At 37.1% G+C, this 19,229-nt stretch overlaps 1 protein-coding gene across 4 annotated transcripts in view; it reads left to right on the plus strand.

Moving 5' to 3' along the window:
* PXYLP1 (2-phosphoxylose phosphatase 1) overlaps positions 1-17,984 on the plus strand; it is a 51,620-nt gene extending 33,636 nt beyond the window's left edge. For all 4 annotated transcript variants that reach the window (XM_072344403.1, XM_072344401.1, XM_072344400.1 and 1 more), the window contains 4 exons: positions 5,275-5,436; positions 6,018-6,144; positions 14,362-14,501; positions 15,673-17,984. In XM_072344403.1, the coding sequence (XP_072200504.1) occupies positions 5,275-5,436; positions 6,018-6,144; positions 14,362-14,501; positions 15,673-16,604 (1,361 nt within the window). In that variant the 3' untranslated portion in view covers positions 16,605-17,984. The remainder of the gene's footprint in view (positions 1-5,274; positions 5,437-6,017; positions 6,145-14,361; positions 14,502-15,672) is intronic.
* Positions 17,985-19,229: the final 1,245 nt, after the last annotated feature.

The following is a 19,229-nucleotide window of genomic DNA, read 5'->3' on the forward strand; positions in this document are numbered from 1 at the left end:
GCTTGGTTTTGTTGCTATACACATTTTCCTCTTTTCCCCATCTAATTTGTTCTGAAGAATTCCTGACCAATCTTTACAACGATCTTTTCATATCTTCTTTTTATTTGTTGGGAGGGGGTGGGTGGGTGCAGTGCCAACATTACATTCATAATCGGAACTCTAGAAGCTGGTGTTCACTCTACCTTACAGCCTTCTTAGTGCCCTTTTAGGAGCAAAAAGGGGATGGGGAAGAAACGTTCTAAGATGAATAAGTAACTTTTTGTGTTCACTGACACACATATTTACTTTTCCTTATCCCTTAGCATAAGGTTTACTTACTTTGGTTGTTTTTGCATTTCTGCTGTGTGGCTTCATTTTCATGTGACTGTTTGAAATAGCCTGCTTGCATAGACCTGAAAGAACCTTCTGTCTTACGACAGATGAGAACTTCAGGTTCCTGGTTAGTTGCTTACTTGAAGCTAACATGGCTACTTGTGCTGCTTCTCAGACAGGCTGGAGTTACAAAGGAAAACAGAAGTGGCGAATGATTTTATTGCCTATCTTTCTGTATTTTGGTAAATATTAGAGTGTTTTTTTCCTTCTCATAGATAAGCTACTTTTGGATGAACAGTGGTGATACCTTTTTGTTTCTTCATGGAAGAAACTAGGACTGCAGGAGGGAGAGAAGCTGGTAATGAATTTAATTTAGCGTTTCTTCTACATGAACTGCACTCTGTGTTTGGTTTTCTGCTGTACTAAATTCTGTCAAATTGAGGTCAGCTTGCTAGTCCTCGTTCATGTCAGACTGGCTTCCTGCTTGGAAGTGTGAGCAAAATAGCTGATTTGATAAACTCGTTTTTCCAGGACTGATTGCTATGTAGAAGTTATGATCATTACACTGAATTACCTTCAAGTGATTCTCTTTCTTACTTAGAGACAACTTTTCTAATTGAGCTTATTTTGGTGTATTTTCTAGCGTGCAGGAATTGCTCTGTGTGTGTGTGTGTGTGTGTGTGTGTGGAAATCAGACAGATGAGCTGCTTACTCTTTAAAGAAGTTGTGCTTACAGTTTCTGGGTTGTATTAGAGGAGACACCACTGGTTTGGTTCATAAAGACATTTCTTAGTTAAACGTTTATCTTCAGTTAAAATTGTTTACAGGTTCTGTAGGGTAAGTTGTTTGTTTTGAAATAAATTACTCAATGTATTCTTAATTAAACTGCTCATTTTTAATATATCAAGAGAGTGGAAAAAAAACAGTTTATATGAAAGCTCAATAGCTCCGCTGACTTTGTATTTGTTTCCTCTTATTTTTGACTTCGACAAAGAAAATTGTATTTGAATTTGGGGTTGTAAAAATTCCTGAAGGAGTGAGTGTACAACAGTGGTTGGCTGTTCTACCACAGGAGCAGTGTGTCTCTGCCTCTCACAGGACTGCATTTTGTCCTATCAAGTTTTATTTCTGTCTGATACCAGTCTATGTGTTTAGTTTATTGCATGTTTTGTACAGTTTTAATTTGGCACACCAGAGTTGCATTTAGGTTGCTTCTATCTTAGTGTTTCTGCAAGCCTTTTACTTTCTCTCTTAGATACAGCTTTTTCAAAGCGAATATTTCCAACTATTTTTTATGTAGGGTCATCAGGCTTCGTTAAAAATAAGATTATAAATATTGGGAAGTAAAATATATTTTCCTTTTTTTTTTTTAAAAAAAAAAAAAAAGAACAAAAAAACCCTATGTCTATAATATGTACATATGCTTTATAGCTTCAGTGTTGGTGAAGTTTCCGGATAGATGATTAAATATCTTTCAAAACAATTTCATTAATTGCTGGGGGTGTGGGAGAAGCACATAGATCAAAATCATGTGTTTAATCTGTTTTACATTACATTCCTGTTGTTGTGAAAACATGAGTTTGGTAAGGTACAGCAGTGTAGCATGATTATATTTGTGTTGTCAGACTTCTGCTTTGAGGAAGTGCATGTTGAACCAATAGAACAAGTCATATAAAATAGTTCTAAGCTATAAAAAGCCATATGAAAATAGCATAATACAATTCTGATCTTATAATGATTTACAGCTGGAAGAACAGAGCTTGGAACAAGATAATGTTCAATTCCATACGAGTGGTGTTTTTTCTTACTCTGAGCTGTGTCAGTCCGGTATTACTTGTAGATGTGTTGTTACATATGGACCAGAAACCCCTCTTGGGAGACAGAGGAGGGATTGTTGCAGCAGAGAAATACTGGGATACAGGGAGACTGTCTGATCTTCAGAGAGCTTTGAGTAGATGCTCCATGCGATGCGATTGCTACCAGAAGGCAAGCACAAACTGAGCTTCTGTTGCAACGGGAGGAGCAGTCTTTCTGGGTGGGCTCCTTGGATCACAATAGTAAAGCTGAGCAAATGAAAAGCATCTTTCCAACTGGAATTCATCTGTCTACAGTCTAGTTTTTCTGCCTTCTGAAATAATTATTTACATATGTATACAGATTTTTTGACATTACCAGTGGATTGGATAAACTGGTGTGCAGATCTTATGGTTTGTTTTTTTTTGTTTTTTTTTTTTTTGTTGTTGTTGTTGTTATTGTGGTTTAACACGGTTAAATAGAAGACCCAGGTATCTGTGTAGATGGATTTGTTGATTTCTTCTGATATGCGTTATTCCACATGTATTGAAAGTAAATACTGTATGCAATGGCTGTGCTTGTATAGGTGGTGTCTAGAACTTTTTGATCTTCTTGATTATGAAACCTATAAACAATTTGAGTCATTTAAGACAAATATCTTTAGAAATGAAGGTAATATGGTTGTGCCACAGTTAGATTCAAGTTTAGAAGCTTGAATTCCATCCCTCTCTTATGTACTTGGAAGAGGGCAAGCTGGTAGCAGTTTGGGCTGGAAACTCTTTCCCTTCTTTCTCCCTGGTGTAATCCAAGCTTATTCACTGAACTATGAGGGTAATACTTACCAGCTTTTATGAAGTAATTAATAATTGTTGTTAGCAGCAGCATTTAGGATTTAGGGCAGTTTTTATAAACTTCTTGTTAACTATGTCAGCTATTGTTATTCCTAATCTGTGATTCAGTTTCTGATCCACAAGTATTATTTTGGACCCATAACTGCTGCGGTGACTTCATAGAGTCCCTTTAGACTCAGTTAGTAGATTTTGTAATCAAAACATATTGTCATATTCTGGTAGGTGCAATTTTTGCTTGTAATTTAACTTGTAATATTTTGAGTAGCGTCTTTTCTGCAAGATTAAGTGCTTCCTGTTCTTAAATTTGTCCGGTAGTGTTAAAGTACTTAGACTAGGTAGGTGAGAAATGAGACGTTGCTATCTGTGAATCAAATATTTGATCTCATGATCGCTAGGCAGTTGATCTCGCTGGGAAGATACGCATCTGTGCCATAGTTAAGTAGCATCAATGCAAAGATGTGGTCTGTTTGGTTATTTGTGTTTGCCTCAGGTCAAAAGTTAGGTTCCTTATTCTGCTTTTGAATCTCCCAACAAAATTTTAGCACAAGAGTCCTGAGCTCTTGCTATTGGTGTATGGTTTTTCCCTGTCATCCAAAACACTCATGAGTTAAAGCTGAGTTACAATAATACCAGGAGTACTAAAGCCAGCTCTACGTTTTTGGGATAGAGAAAATTGTTAACACAAAGCTGAAAGTTCTTGCTCCTAATGTTTGACCAATATAACATAACTACTGTAATTTCCCATTTATACTCTTCAGGCCATCTACTATACTGCTGTTTATTTGCAGAGGGCAGCAGCTGCTGTAATGCTTTCTTAGGTTTGGGCTTTGTATTCCAAACACAAATTCGCTGCAAGTACCCTTTAAAACACAGTTGTCCACCTCTAACCAATACCACCAAGGCTCCGGGTTACTAATAGTTTATTTCATGAGTGGTTTGCAACATCTTCCATTAACATACAACAGTCCTGATGGGGAAGGAGCTAATTTTTTATTTTTATTTTTTATTTTTTTAGGGTAAATTAAAAAATGAATGTTGGAATTGCAGCTGAGCCCTGCAGTCTAAGTGGCAAAGTCAAAATTACAGTTTAATGTTCTCACCAAGACCAGTCCTGTGGGCAGCCATGCAAAATGTGAAACAGCTAAAAGAAAGGATTGAAGTCAGTGTGCATTGTGGATATTAGCTTTGACAACAACACTGGCAAGGCCATGAAAATGCTTGAATTCTGGTTTTGATGTGCAAGGAGAAATTACAATAAAATATTTAAAGTAGCAATTTGTAGGGTAAGAATGAAGAATGCTGTGCTGCATTAACAACTACGTGCTCTTAGAATTTGTATGTTTCACTGTTTTCTTTGCATATACATCTCTATATTGTAGAATAAATTCACCTCTAAAATTAGGTCTGAGAGTCAAGGAATTCTGATTTTCTTTCTTGTCTTTTCTTCTTCTCCCTTCCCGTTTTTCACTTCCCCACAAAGATAAATAGTTGCAAAAATACTAGCAGCTTTCCTTCTTGTTTTCACCTCTAAATCTGATCTTCTTGAAATACTAGAAAGAGCTGGGGTGGAAGTGGGGGGAAGAGCATTTGTTATTACAAACGTAGTCTTGTAAATTCACTGGTGCTTTCACATCAGAGCAACCCAAAAAGGCTTTGTCAGTAAAACTCTGGCCTGAAATTCAAATTTTATAGAGGTGTGCTTCTACATGTTTGAAGTGCACGAACTGCATTTCTTTCTAATTACCTTTTTTGTTATAATGATCTCAGTTGCATTTTACCAAATGTATTTTGTGTATATTGTCTTTAAATAAGTCAGATTATTTAAGACTGGCGAGGTAGCCAAGTAAGGGGGAAAAATTTGTAAGGGAAATGGTGAACAGTCTAGTTCCTTCAATCTCAGTCAGAGAATCTCCATTTCTTTGTTTACCAAATGGTTTGTAGTGTTACCATAACTGTGCCATCTTTTGCATGGTGTCCTTCAGCATAAGTTTTCAAGTGGAAGTGATGAGGGACAGCTGGGCCTGTAATGGATCTTTTCTTTCTGGTTCATGCTGTTAGTGCTTCTTGGGAGACTGACAGAAAAAGCCAGCTTCAGGAATGCAAAGAGCAAAGTTGTTCTTTATTGAGACAGATTTCTGTGGTGTTGGCCAACTGAAATTACTAAATTCTGGACTTGTCTTCTGGACTATGGAAAAATGTGAAAAATTCACAACAAAAATCAGCTTTCACTTTATTTATTTATTTATTTTTAAGGGCTTAGTTAAGCATGTAATTAAATTCTCCTAAAGGTTTACTGTGCACGTTTTGTGTCTTTCAGTGCATTTAATCCCAGTGAACCCCATCAAGGAAGATGGGTTGAATCCCAAGAGCCGAAAGAGAATAATGCCTGATTTGCTGACAGAACCTCCTGCAATAGATCCTGTTTACGAAGCTCATGTTTACTGCAATATTCCTACCATTGCTGAACGTAGCATGGAAGGTAAGTTTTGTGCTTGCAAATGGTGATTTAATGGCAGTGATGACTTAATGCATTGTTGGTTCTTCGTTGCTTGGAGCAAGGTACAGCATATGTCAGCCAGTTGCTGAATATTGTTAAACTGCTCAAAATGCACTGCTTTTCTCTCTTTTGCATTTTCTCTGATTTCTTGACTTTTGGAACTGGTTCTGTTATCGCTCAGTGTTCAACTGGAATTCTTTAATTAAAAGAGTGGGAGTCTTCAGAGATAACTAATATTTTATACTGTTTATTACAAGTGAACTAGAAAAAACATGTACCTTGTAGTGGCTGCAGCAGTGAGTTTGAATTAGACCCCTCATGTACGTATCCCATTAACAAATATAAAATTGCAAGCTAATGGATCAATAAACTCTCAATTAAGCTTGCTGCATGATGCTCATTGCAATAGGGGTCAGGAATAGGTGTTATGAAAGTGGAGTTACATTACTGTGTTGGCAGAGACCAGTGCTTGAACAGTATCGTGTATGGCTGTTGAATGTACTTTTCCCATCATGCTTTTTTTGTTAATATTCACTTTTTTACATTTTCTTTTTTCATTATAGGCTATGCACCCCATTATTTTAAGCTAGTGTCAGTTCAAGTGTTGATTCGACATGGAGATAGATATCCATTATATGCCATTCCCAAAACTAAAAGACCTGACATTGACTGTACGTTGCTGCCTAACAGGTAAATGTTTTTTTGCTTTTACCATTGCTTCATGCATGGTTTGCTTTATAATTATTTTGTTTCTCTCCAGGAAACAATTTATGCAGCTTGAAGTACAGTGTGGCTCCTGATGTTGTCTTATGATGCATTGAAGGAGATGGGAGAAAAAAAAAGCCTGTATGACTGTATGATCCTATGAAATGGGAGCTGTTAACTGTTACGTTTTCAGACCAGAATAAATTTGTTCTGTTTCTATTAAAAAGAAAGTAAGAAAGAAAAAGAAAAGCAAAAGCTATTTAATTATTTAGTTAACTTTCTTTAGGTAAACTTCTGGATTTGTTCAAAATGTAGGTGCAGTGTTTGAGAATCACTTCTCTTTCAGTTAGCCGTGTTTCCTGTGTGTGAGCCCAAATATGTCTCTGTCACTACTGCAGGAAAAGTGAAATGATATAATTTTTCAGAGATTCCCCTTAAATTAATGGTCTGTCTCAAACTTCTCGGGGTTGGGGGGGGGGGGGAGTGCTATACATTTAATTATTAAAATACAAGCTAAAGGAAGTACACTGTTTGCTACCTGGAAACTACATGTATAATGTAGTTACCACTTACTGTTGAAAACTGTCAGATGTTTGTGTCTGTCATTTAAATGTGTGCTGATTTCAGTGATCTGGGAGTTGCATCTGCTTTGTGTACATGTATGCATTACAAAGGGAAAGGGCTTAATAGACTTCCTGATCTACCAGTGTACGAAGTGGTGCTGATATCCCATAAATACCTTTTATATTTTTTTCCAGAATAGTGTTGCAGTCTCCTTCTGTAAAGAAATAACATTCTTGCTTTTCTGGCATAGAATTATTCAGGAGTGGCTGCACTCTGTCATACTGAAAATATAATGGCATGCTGAAAATGCATTTCTCAGTATCAGATAAACCAAACGTGTGTTTCTTGTTTTGATGGATTCATGAGCCATGTTCCTTAGAATTTTAGTAGCTTGCTGTGATCAGGAGTATTTATGGTATTTATCTTTATAAATATAAAAGAAATTGCCTTTGTGATCAATGTCCTGAAATTAGCAAGACTTGCAATGTTGTCTTCAATTGCAGCCTGTGCTGTAACGTTATTCTGGGACAAGTAATTGAAAAATATCTGTATCTTGGTCCAAACTACAGTTATGACACTGGATGACCCTATAAAACTTTGAAAGCATGAGCAGTTTTAGCCCATCAGTGCACATAGATGGAAGTATTAGCAAAATTAAGGCTTTTGAAGATCTGGGCTTGTTTTAAGAAATAAAAGAAAGTTAATAGACTTTGTTCTTAATCATATACGATATGCAAACTAACTAGTTGTCTTATGTTTGGTATGCAAAATAGACGGAAGACAAGATGGCAAACTTGAGATATCTCTGCCATAGAGTTGTGTGGCCAATTAATTTTTTCAACAAGATGAAGAAGGAATGTTTTGCTGTTAGCTGTGATAACATTTTTAATGACCACCCTCAATGAGGTGAGTCTATATTCAGAACAATATACCAAGTAAAGGAGTGTGATACAGATCCCTGCTGGAGTCCTTATGGACCTGATACTCTGAGCTTACTCGATGTATCACGTTAGAAAGTGAGAAATCTCTGTTGCAAAGATGTTAAGTGCAAGTGACAATATTGGATGAGTTGCTGTATTTCTCAGTATTACAGTGTCACGTGATACCTTGGTTTAGTATTTGTTAGAAAAACCTTTATAGCTTTTTCTACAGTTTCAGGCAAAGAACAGTGTGAAGGCTGTGAAATCAGGATATCTAAACATAAAAAGCAAGGAGGTAGTGCATCTTTTGACACTGACAACAGAGTGACCAAGTCATCTAGTTAAGAGGGCATAATGTCAGGATATGAGGCCAGTAGTGTAGATACCCCTGGCTGTTACCAATTTATGAAGCATTAGAACATCAGTTTACAAATGAAATATCCACCGTTCACCACCACATGAGTGAAGATCAACAATAATTGGTTTCTTGAGTACAAAGTTTATGGGTCTTCTGGCTGACTTTGAAAGGGCAGCAGATTAAAGGAGCTGGCTCTGTAGCATTGTGACCTGATGTGTTACAGCTGACATTTCTGAATAAAGCTAGAATTGTTAACGCTTCTATCATTGTTTTGGATGGGATATTTATTATTTTAACATCAGGAATCTATTTGGCGTATTTGGCTTTCAAGCTTATATTCCTTTATGATGTAAATTTGGTACTTGATTGCAAATGTGCCTATTTAGAGAGTATTAGAATGTCTATAATTGCTACCTTTGAACTGAAGGTTTCTTTATGCTGTGTAATTAAGTTGAGATGTCTGATTAAAAGTCTGGCTTGTTTAAGCTTTCTGGACATTAGTTTCAGATAGGTATGCTGCTCATACTCAGTCTGTTCTTTATTTGACTTGGCATTCAGCTGACAGAATTCATTAATTAAGCAGATTATGCTACAGCCCCTTGGACATCTAATAGATATGCAGAATAGCCTCGAAGTTGTGCTTTGGTTTTCTGAGTTATGGATTGTGACATCTAAGTGTGGAATAAATGTAAGCAAATGGATTAAATGCTTTGGAGATTTCTTCCATCCAAGGCTTAAAGTAATATTATTATTTTCATTGTTGTGGATGCAAATTTCCAAGGGGAACTGAATAATTCATATACTTTTGTCTCCAGTAAAATTAATTGAATGGTGTTAGTGAAAATCTGTTCATTACAGTGTTTGCTTCTTGGGAGAATAAATAAACCACCTACTTCTCTTCCCTTTGTGCCTTATACATCAAATATCAAAAGCAACATGGATGCAATGTGTAGTCTTTGAATTTTTATCTGTGGGGGAGAAGAAATGCTTTTCATAACAGCATTCTGAAATTCGTTTAAGCATTTTCTAAGCTAATAACACTTCTGGTTAATTGGCAGATGTTTCAAGGCACTCTTAGAGCTGTTGGTGTTAATCTTAAAAAACTTTGCAACAAGTATCCAAATTTAAGGTTCGATATGAAGAATTTTAGGTTTGGTTGCCAGAAAAATGAAAAAGTATGCTAGAGGCAAGTAGTACATTGGGAACTAAAGGAGGGGTGTGGATTTCCCTTGTACTGAGGTTACAGCATAAGTCAGACCACAGTTAGGTGAAGAAAGATCTGGGTCTCTTCTGGCTTCACTGAAGACTCAGAAGAGAAGTTGGCTGGGTCACTGGAGAGTTTAAGAATGTACAGACTGCAAGACTTCTATGACTAAATATACTCTCACCTAACTCTTATTTTGATGACTTGAACATCACAGAAAAATCTTGTTGGGAACAATAAATAATTTGCCTTCGTTGTGGTTAGGAAACAGTATCTGATGTGATAGGATTACAAAAAGATCTTCCTTTATCTGAAGCTTGGCATGTGCCTGGCATGGCTGCATTTGCTTAGCCAGTGATGCACTGAGGATTCTGCAGCTCCTTGCTAGGAGGTCCTCTTGGCTCCTGCAAATTCTGCATTTGCTAACAGAAGTTACATTGCATAGTTAAATGGGGTTTGGCAGGATGGGGGATCCATCTCAGTCATATTTGTGTCCAGTTCCACGGGTTCTTTGCTGAGGCATATAGATCTGCAGAACTCCAGAGTGCTCTGCTGTGAGAGGGCAGCACAGTGCATAACAGAGGTAAGAAGAATAAAAAGTTTACCTTTCCTCAGTTCTGCTAAGCATCCGTGCTTGCCAACAAGTAGTTTTCTGTTTGATTAACAATTGAGTTTTAACTTTTAAATAAACGAATGCTTATTAATTGGTCTCAAGAATTACTATTTTTTTTTTTTGTTTTCAATTTCTCTTGTAATAATAACTTTTGACCAACACACTTTGTCTCTCTGTAGCATCTCATGGTGGTGAAGCAATGTTATTTATTCTTCTCTTGGATTCTTATGAGTCTGGAAATAATTAAAAGTAAATAAACTGTAGCTGCAGATAGTCTTGTTTGTGTAGTGCCTTTCCACGTCTGTTTCTTACATACACTTCATTTTATTGAGATTAACCTTGTAATTTTCACAAATCTGTACTCTCAGATTTGTAGGTGATTTAATGGCATGTTCAGTTTCTTGAGTCAGGACAGACTGAATGCTGTGGTTTGTTGAACATCAGCTCTTAAAAACCATACCGAAAAAAAGGTACTTCATTTTGCTGTACACATGGTAGAAATAAGGCTCCAATTGGTTCAGTGCTCCAATAGCTTTGGTAGGAAAGAGTGTTAACAATCAAGTTAGTTAACAAGTGTTAACTAATCAAGGGAGGAAAAACTTTCACAAATAGACAATACAAATGAATGGCAATATTTTTCTTAGTGCCCCTGACCCAAATAGTCATGAGAAACATGGATTGATTGCTTCTTACTTGGTGAATTAACTGTCCAGTCTGGCAGGGATGATGGAATATTAGACATTTGTCTTCATGCTGTAACTTATATTTTAAAATATTAAGTAAAGGTACTGAGCTTAATAAATTACTAGAGAGCTAGTTTTCTACCAGAAGAGGCTTCCATGCACTCTGTGTGAGCTCCGCTTTATCTAGGAGTGGAAAGCCTCACCATCTCCCATTACAGTTCCTAAATAATGACACTGAAGTCTTCAATGGTGCCAGGCTGGCAAAAATGTCCTAGTAGAAAGTTTCTCTGCTGCTATATAATGAGGCTTAGCTGTGTAGTATGTGTGAACCTGATGTTGAGCTGCATGAGTTCACTTTTCATACCTCTGAGTATATATAACAGATATTTCTATTTTCATGTGTTTCTGAGACAATATTGTGTCATTATGGCAATCACCTAAAATCCCTTAGCAGACTTCGAGGTGTCAATGTGCACATGCTCACTGTGATACTCTATGGTTTAATGGTGTAGTGGTTTGCTGTAGCTACGGCAATGGGAGTGCAGTTGGACTATATGATCTTGTAGGTCCTTTCCAACCTTGTGATTCTATGATTCTATTTCTGACTTTGCTGTGCTAAGTCAGCTTCTCAGCAGAAAAAGAAATTATTTCTGCTTTGGTATCTAAACCCCAGAAGGAAAAAGAAATTTCTTATTGAGAGATGTCAGCTCTGCTGCTGGCAGAAATAAACGTAAACTGCAAATAGTTGTGCAATATGATTTTCTTTGTATGCACACTCGTAGCAGTGATGCTGGAATATGATGTCTGTTTAAAGCTTATTAATACCTTCATAGAATATTTAAATATTGAACAAGCAATTTAAATGTTGGTCCATGTTAATGCATGAAAACTGCACTATTAAATCTGGGATCTATTATTCCAGTGTTTATTTGAAAATAACAAGAAGGTACGTTGGGTGTAGTATACAAGCAAAAAGAAACATCATGTTTTTGTTACAGGTTAAAAAAAATGTATTTTGCAACAATAAAATAATTAGAAGGCAATTTAATAGTTTGGAAAAACAGAAAAGAATTGTTCAAAATTAGAAGAAAGCTATTGCTAGTGATGGTAAATAATACGCTGTTCCCTGTTGTAACCAATTTGAATTATTTATTATGTTAATACATTCCTAAATGCAATACTTCCCTGTCACGACGTCCAGCAAATTATACTAGATGTCTTTTTATTCCACTTCTATTTTCTGCTGACTTCAATGGAAATGCAATTTTAGGGATATTTTGGTCTTCTCAACTATACAAATGAGTAATTTTCTTTGCTTCCAGCTCCAGCAGTCCCAGCAGTCTTAGCTGTGTTGCCTAGATACTCCATCTCCTGCGGCATCTGTAAATTGGCCAATTCTACAGGAGGATTCATATTCTAAATAAGAGAAATCTTGGGGTGGGGAAGGGAATCGTTTGTTAGCTAGCAGCTGGAGAAGTGCTGTAAAGCAAATAACCATATAAAACCCACTAACCAACAACTTAACTTTTCGTCACAGAAAAATTTGTTTGCTTGGTTGTGTGGGGTTAATTGGGAGAACTGCTGGTATATTCACAACTGTGTTGCGTGTGTGAGAATTGCATTAGGTGCAGAGCTGTGTTGTAACTGGACACGTCTCTCCCCTTTGGGCAGAATGGCTTTTCTGTTGTCTGATCCCCTCCTCTTGAGATACATTTAACAAGTAGTGAGCTTGTATTTTATGTTCAAAATACATCTACCAGTCATGTGTTTCATTGTGTGCTTCTTCAAGGAGGTGCTTAACTTGTGCTTACTTGAAAATAAATAAATCTGAAGTAACTTTCATATACATACATAGATGAAAAGAGAAATGAATATGCCAAAAAATGCACCTAATCAAGTGAGCATTGACTGCTTCACTGGTACAGGTTTGGTTCCAATAGAATGCAGCAAAAGGAACAGAATGGTTGTGCACTTCCTTTTTTTTTTCAGCTTTGTGATACATGTGTTTGCAGGACTTGCTAATGAAGTAAATAAGATCTACAGGAAATTGTGGCTGACATTTTGTTCATGTTTAGAGCTTTTTGACGTGCAAAGTGTAGAAAATGAGTAGTTCAGCCTGCTGCATCTGTAATAAGGCTTAAAAAGCTATTTGCTAATGACTTGCTGTTAATTTTCTCAGTTTTTCCATTTAGCACTACGGGGCTGTGAAAACAGCAAAATGTGCGACAAGTTGTTTTGGAGCTCACATCTGGAGCTGGGCTCAGCTCTATACTGTGCCACCATGCAACAAAAAATCTCAAATGTTAATTGTTGAGATATTAAGATGATACCATAAAGAAGCAGTCGTGGGTTTAAAGTATAAGTTGAATGCAACTTTATAAAGTGATACAATAGTGTAATTTCTAAGACCTACTTTTATATTGGATAAAGGGCTGTTTCATATGAGATCTCCTGTACATACATGCTGTGAGCATAGCCCTGCAGTAAGTGCTTTCTCATTTAAGAGAGTTTATCTTTTGCCTCTCCTATGTAAGCGTGAAAATGTTTGTCCTGGTACATTTTGATTCCGGGTTCTTACTGATATGATAGCAGTTCTGTTGCTCCCTCTTGTGGTTTCTGTCTGTAATTAAGGAAGCTTGTTTAGATCGGAGGGTTTCGTATCAAAACAATGTATTATTCTAGCAAAGTTTGAACTCTTACAATAAATATTAAGCTCAGACTTCTGTAAGAGTTCTCTGAAGAAATGTTACTTTTTCAGTTTTGTTTTTAAATAGTTTTATTGTGAGGAGCATCCACAAAATAGACTGTGTAGGCTGAAAGTCCCATTACAGTGGCAGCCGTTTGAGGCAGAAATGGGTTGCTGAATGGTTTCTGATTTAGTTCTGCACAAAAATAAAGAGGTGACTTTTTATCTTTGATGTGTGCATAATAACACAGATATTTCATGGAGGTGAAAAATAAAATGATGTTTAAAAGGTAGCCTCGAAGTGCAGTTTACGTAGTGGTGCCTGGGGACTTAAGCCACGGGTTTTCAAATTATTTATCACATTAAGTGTTGATGTTTAAGAAGGGAAATAGTACTTACCTAAAGTTCTGTTGTGGAAGTTTGGTCAGTTTTTTGTTGCTTGCTTTAACACTTTAAATCTCTTTCAATTGCATAGTTTTGGGTCTTTTTTTAGTATATGTTATTTTCAGTACATCCATACAACAGTGAACTGAGTCTAAGCATTCACTGACTTGAATTCTGTTTCACTGAGTTAACCTCAACTTTTTTGCTTGTATCTTTTTTTCCATTTGTATTCTTTCCTTGCATCCTGGAGATATTTACAGTCAGTTGTTATTACTTACACAATGCAGTTTGCTTGACACCTCCATGGTGTCTGGCAGTGTTGGGTTCTTTCATCCTGAATAATAGCACAACACTCTTAGTGCCTTTGGCAGCATTGTTAAAGTGCAGTAGAACTGCAGAAGTTAGAGAGATTTTTTTCTTTTCTGAAAGGGTTTCATTTAAAAAATAAAAAATAAAAAATAAAAAATCACAACAGCACCATTGCATTAAAAAACAAGAAAAAAAACACAACAAAAACAAAACATGCAAACAACACGAAAACACACACCCTTGGAAACTACTTTATGAAAGCTATCATAGTTTTAACATTCCAAGACATCAGTCTCCTATTGCTCTTTGGTATTAAATAAGTAGAATTTCTTTTGCGTATCTGCAGGCATCTTGAGTAAGAACAGCTGTCAGTGGGAAGTAACGTCACCATGAGATTTTTGAGCTGATAGAATATTTGATTTTCTTGAGCTGTTTTTCTGTATACTTTGGGAAGTTTTCACATTTTGTTTGGCTTCTCTAGGAAACCTTCTCATCCTCAGCTGGAAGCTTTCATTAAGCACATGTCCAAAGGGTCTGCAGCCCAAATGGATGGTACCCTAAGCAGCCTGCCTCGTTACCCTAGTCATTCTCTTTGTGAAATGGGAGAGCTTACACAGACTGGTAAGTTTCCATAGCAGCTTTACATTTTCCTCTGCTCTGTTAACACAATCTGCTTGAAAACATATGCTCTGTTTTTCTTAATAATCACTTTTCTTTGGGGAAATCATAATATTGGTCATAGGTTGGTTTTGCTAGGATAGGAGTCAAGTATATACTCTCACAAAAAATGATATCCACAAAAAGTGGTATCAGTCCAAGAAACTGAGCATTTTTCTACAGACTGTTAGAGGTCAGTCACCCTCGGGCATCTCTTTCAACTTTAATAAGTTAAAACAGTTTTAATTGATGTTATTCCAAATCACAACATTGTTTTGTCACCCTTGTGAAAAATGACATTGTGGAAAATTATAATCCTTCAGAGGAAGGCTTGGTACCCTCTTACTGGTTATTTTGTGATGCAGAAAGTCCTCGGAACTGAAGAGCAATCAGTTAGTTGCCAGTTTTCACCTGTAAAAGAACTGCTGAGTCCACTTCAAGAAGATTCAGATGTAACAAATTTGTTTATATTATCAAAGTAGAACATCTTTGAAATATCTGATACTTTTACAGTTTTTCTAGTGAATTTGTAGCTTATATATACCAGAAGAGCAGGGGAGTTGGGAAGTAACTTAAAGTGCTCCAATCAGGAATATGAGTATATAGAAGAAAGAATTTGGAGAGTATTTAGAGTATTGTGGTGTGAGGACATTGGGGAGTATTAGAAAGATACTTGGAGAGTATACTTGGAAAGTATTAGATATTTGGAGAGGGGAGGTGGAGACAATGCAAGATTGAAGTGGTAATAAGAGGACTGTCATCTAACAGTAGGAAATGATGAGGAGAACTAAAGGTAAGGAGGAAGTTTTTCACTCACAGGGTGGTGATGCACTGAAGGCATTCAAGGCCAGGCTGGATGTGGCTCTGAGCAGCCTGGTCTGGTGGTTGGCTACCCTGCACATGGCAGGGGGTTTAAACTAGATGATCTTTGAAGTCCTTTTCAACCCAGGCCATTCTATGATTCTAGTATTCAAAAATAGGTGAGGCTCAATTTTGAAGTTCATATTTTTTAACAGAGCTTTTAAACAGTAAGACTGCTAGCTGTATTTCTTGCTTCTTTTGCCTCCAAACTAAGGAGATTATAATCATGTGTTGTACCTCCTTAAGAAATTAAAAAGCAAAAAATCTCTTTCAGGTGTTGTACAGCACTTGCGAAATGGACAACTATTGCGAGAAATTTATATAAACAAACATAAACTGCTTCTGAATGACTGGACAGCAAAACAGCTCTACTTGGAGACAACAGGAAAGAGCCGAACCCTGCAGAGTGCGCTGGCGCTGCTCTACACCTTTTTGCCTGATTTTGACTGGAAAAAAATTAACATGAGGCATCAGTGGAGCACCATTTTTTGTTCTGGAAGCTGTGACTGTCCCATGCGGAACCACTACCTAGAAGAGGAACAGCGCAGGCAGTACAGCTTACGGGTGAAGAACAGTGATTTGGAGAAAATCTATGTGGATATGGCGAAGATCGTTGGCATTCCTACCAGGCAGTTGAGAGCTTCTAACCCAATAGATTCTCTCTTGTGCTATTTTTGCCACAATGTCAGTTTCCCCTGTACCAAAACTGGCTGCATTGGTATGGAACACTTCAAAGTAATCAAAAGACATCAGTTGGAGGATGAGAGGGAAAGACAGGAAAAGAAACTATATTTCCTGTACGCACTGTTGGCTACTCACCCCCTCCTCAACCAGACTGTTAATCGGCTTCAGAGAATTGCAGAAGGCAAGAAAGAAGAAATATTTGTTCTTCACTCTGCACACGATGTCACGCTGTCACCTGTTCTTAGTGCCTTGGGCATTACAGAGGCCAGATTTCCACGATTTGCTGCCAGATTAGTTTTTGAGCTGTGGCAGGATGGGAAGAGACCCAAAGAACACTTTATCCGCATCCTGTATAATGGTGCTGATGTCACATTCCAGACCTCATTTTGCAAGGATTATTATAAGCGTTCCAGCAAGCCAATGTGCCCTCTAGAAAAATTTGTTAGCTTTGTTAAGAGGGATATGTTCTTAGTTTTTAACAGCACTAGTTATTATGATGCATGTCGTAGAAGACCACTGTAGGAAAGGGAAGTTGAAACTGTTAACTTCTTTAACTGTAGGTGAAAGTCTGTATTCTGGTTGAGGCGCATTTCAGTTCTGTTTTTTCTTGACAAATGATATTGCTTGGAACATTCTTCAGTTTCATTTTCATTCAAACTGTAGATGGTCTCCAGTAGAAGAACAGGTACTGAGGAAGTGTTTTGTCTGCGTTAACTGTCATGAATTGATAAACCACACAAGCTACTGTAATGTTAGACTTTGCTTGATAGAGTGAGAGAGCACAGATTTCATTTCCCTATATTCCAGAGCAATACTTGCACACTACGAGTTTAAAAACAAAGCATTCTTTTTTCACTGTCATCTTGTAATCATGTAAGCAGCTGTATCAGGGTATTTATAAAAAGCCAGACATCTGCTTGTAGGGTATTCTGGATGCTCCCTGCTCAGAAAGCATTTTAATATTTAGGAACAGGACTTTAAAGCAAAGTGCTTGACTATACCTGAGCATGTACAAACGAGTGTGTGCCTTTCTGACCTCACAGACCTACAGATGCTTACTTACATTGCCTGTGTCAGAGAAGGGTGTACTGGAAAATGTGTGCAAAACTGTTCTCTGACTGCACTTTTAGCACTTTGAACAATACAGACACAATCTAGGATTATGTAATGGTCTTGTTATATTAAAACAGATAACGAACACTAAATATTACCACTAAATCTGAATGGGAAATTAGGTTTATAAATCAGTTTTACAGTGAGGTGTTGGGCTTTTTCCCATTGTGAACATGCTCAAGCTGCCGTGCTATAAACAAATCAGTGTTTTTGGAATTTGATATAATGGCTGCTTGAGACAGCTTGACTAAACACTAGGAATTTTGTAGTTGATTTTAGTATTTTTATGGGCTCAGAAGCTCTTATTTTGTATGATCAGACTTGTGTAGCTACTGCACTGTGTAAATTTGTGACACAGTAGATCTTTCATACTTCAGTTTGTAAAGAGCTGTGAAAGGCTGACTTTCAGACATTTTTTTCCCTTGATCAGGGTATACAGACTTAAGAATAAACTGTCTTTTATGGGTAACTTGAGCAATGTGTGGGTATGAGAACTTGTATTCAAACTGTTTTCATCTCTTTAGGAATAGTAAATTGAGCGATAGTTTTGAATAGAAGCTGTAGAAATTCTGTACTTTTGGAGGGGTGGGTTTTTTACACGTCTAGAACTAACGTAGTCTGTGACTCGTGACTCAGTGGTGCTGGTTTATTGAAAAAACAACAACAAACACACACCAAAAAACCCTGCGTAATTGAGCATAGGTTCTCTAACTCTTGATATTCCACTCGCTGTTTTCAGTGCTGCATTCAAACAAAATTCTTTAAATAAAAATGTAGGGACTCTTTGTGAATTTGTGTGTTACATTTATTTTGACTTCCTTAGCTGTTAGCAGTAACAAGCCTAAGTGTGTTTTGTTAAGGCTTTAATAACCATTGTGTTGGCTCACTTCATGTACTCCTGTTCCAGATCTGAGAGGGAGCAGGTAATCATTCATCAGTATCAAATTAGTGTGTGTAACTGCTGGAGAAGTTTTCTTTCAGTCCAAGGGATCCACTCTGTTAGTCGTCATATGTGTCTGCGTGCTGGAGGGCAGTCAGGAAGGTGAAATGTGAAAGCTGACTTTTTATGAATTATGTGAACTAAGCCATTTGTCTAAAATAGGTGCCCAATAGTCCAAAGAGTTCTTTACTAGTTTGCAGAGTGATATCTGTTAGAGCTCTAATAATCTTCGGTGACCGTTTATAGGAGTCATGCAGAAGTGCAGAAAACATTACCGTGTACCAATGATTGGTGTGTCTGTTGCTTTTCTTTATTAATGTGTGTGGGAAGGAAGAGGAAAGCAAGCTAATTAGTCTTCTGTATATGCACAATTTATGATTATATGCTCTTATAAAGACTTGATACAGCTCTAATGCCACTGGAAGACCTAAGTGAAAGCTGCGAGGCTGAGATCATGTATGCAACTTCCTGAGTTAGTTATGGAAACAAAATGGTAAGTCAGATGCATTATCAAACTCAACTACAAGGTTTTAAGATTTGACTTAATTTATGATTAAATTGGCACCTGAGTGGGGATTTATATTTGAATTTGAGTCATAGATCTACATGGGCAATGGAGAAAAACTGAGGAATACAGTCTCTGATGGGGTGGATTGATGAATTAGACCTTCCAAATAGGAAACCTTGATCTGAGCAATTGTGGGGTTTTATCAAACAGCAGAAATAAATGCTGCTGCTTCAAGGAATGCTGTTTGAGATCCTGTTGTTGCCTTTAAATGGTTGCCTTTAGCACTGGGATGTTCTGTGCCTTGAATGTAGTATTTAGAAACTAGTGTTTAACCATGGTGAGTACTTGTAGCTGGGTTGAAATATGTCATGTTTTTCCTTCTACAATTCAGCTTACATATATCTCAGTGCAGTGCTGATGTGCAGTCTGGTAGGTATAACAGCTTTAGTTTCAAATGCTCTTTGAACATTGGGAGCGTCAAATGCTTTTGTTTGAGCTGTCTATTTCATGTTTGTATTTGGGAGTGCCCAAGAAGGCAGTTAAATGCAAAATATTTGTGTGTAAAACAGCACAGAAAGAGTCTCTT

The sequence above is a fragment of the Excalfactoria chinensis genome, chromosome 9 (genome assembly GCF_039878825.1).
Source record: "Excalfactoria chinensis isolate bCotChi1 chromosome 9, bCotChi1.hap2, whole genome shotgun sequence".
Classification (NCBI taxonomy): Eukaryota; Metazoa; Chordata; class Aves; order Galliformes; family Phasianidae; genus Excalfactoria; species Excalfactoria chinensis.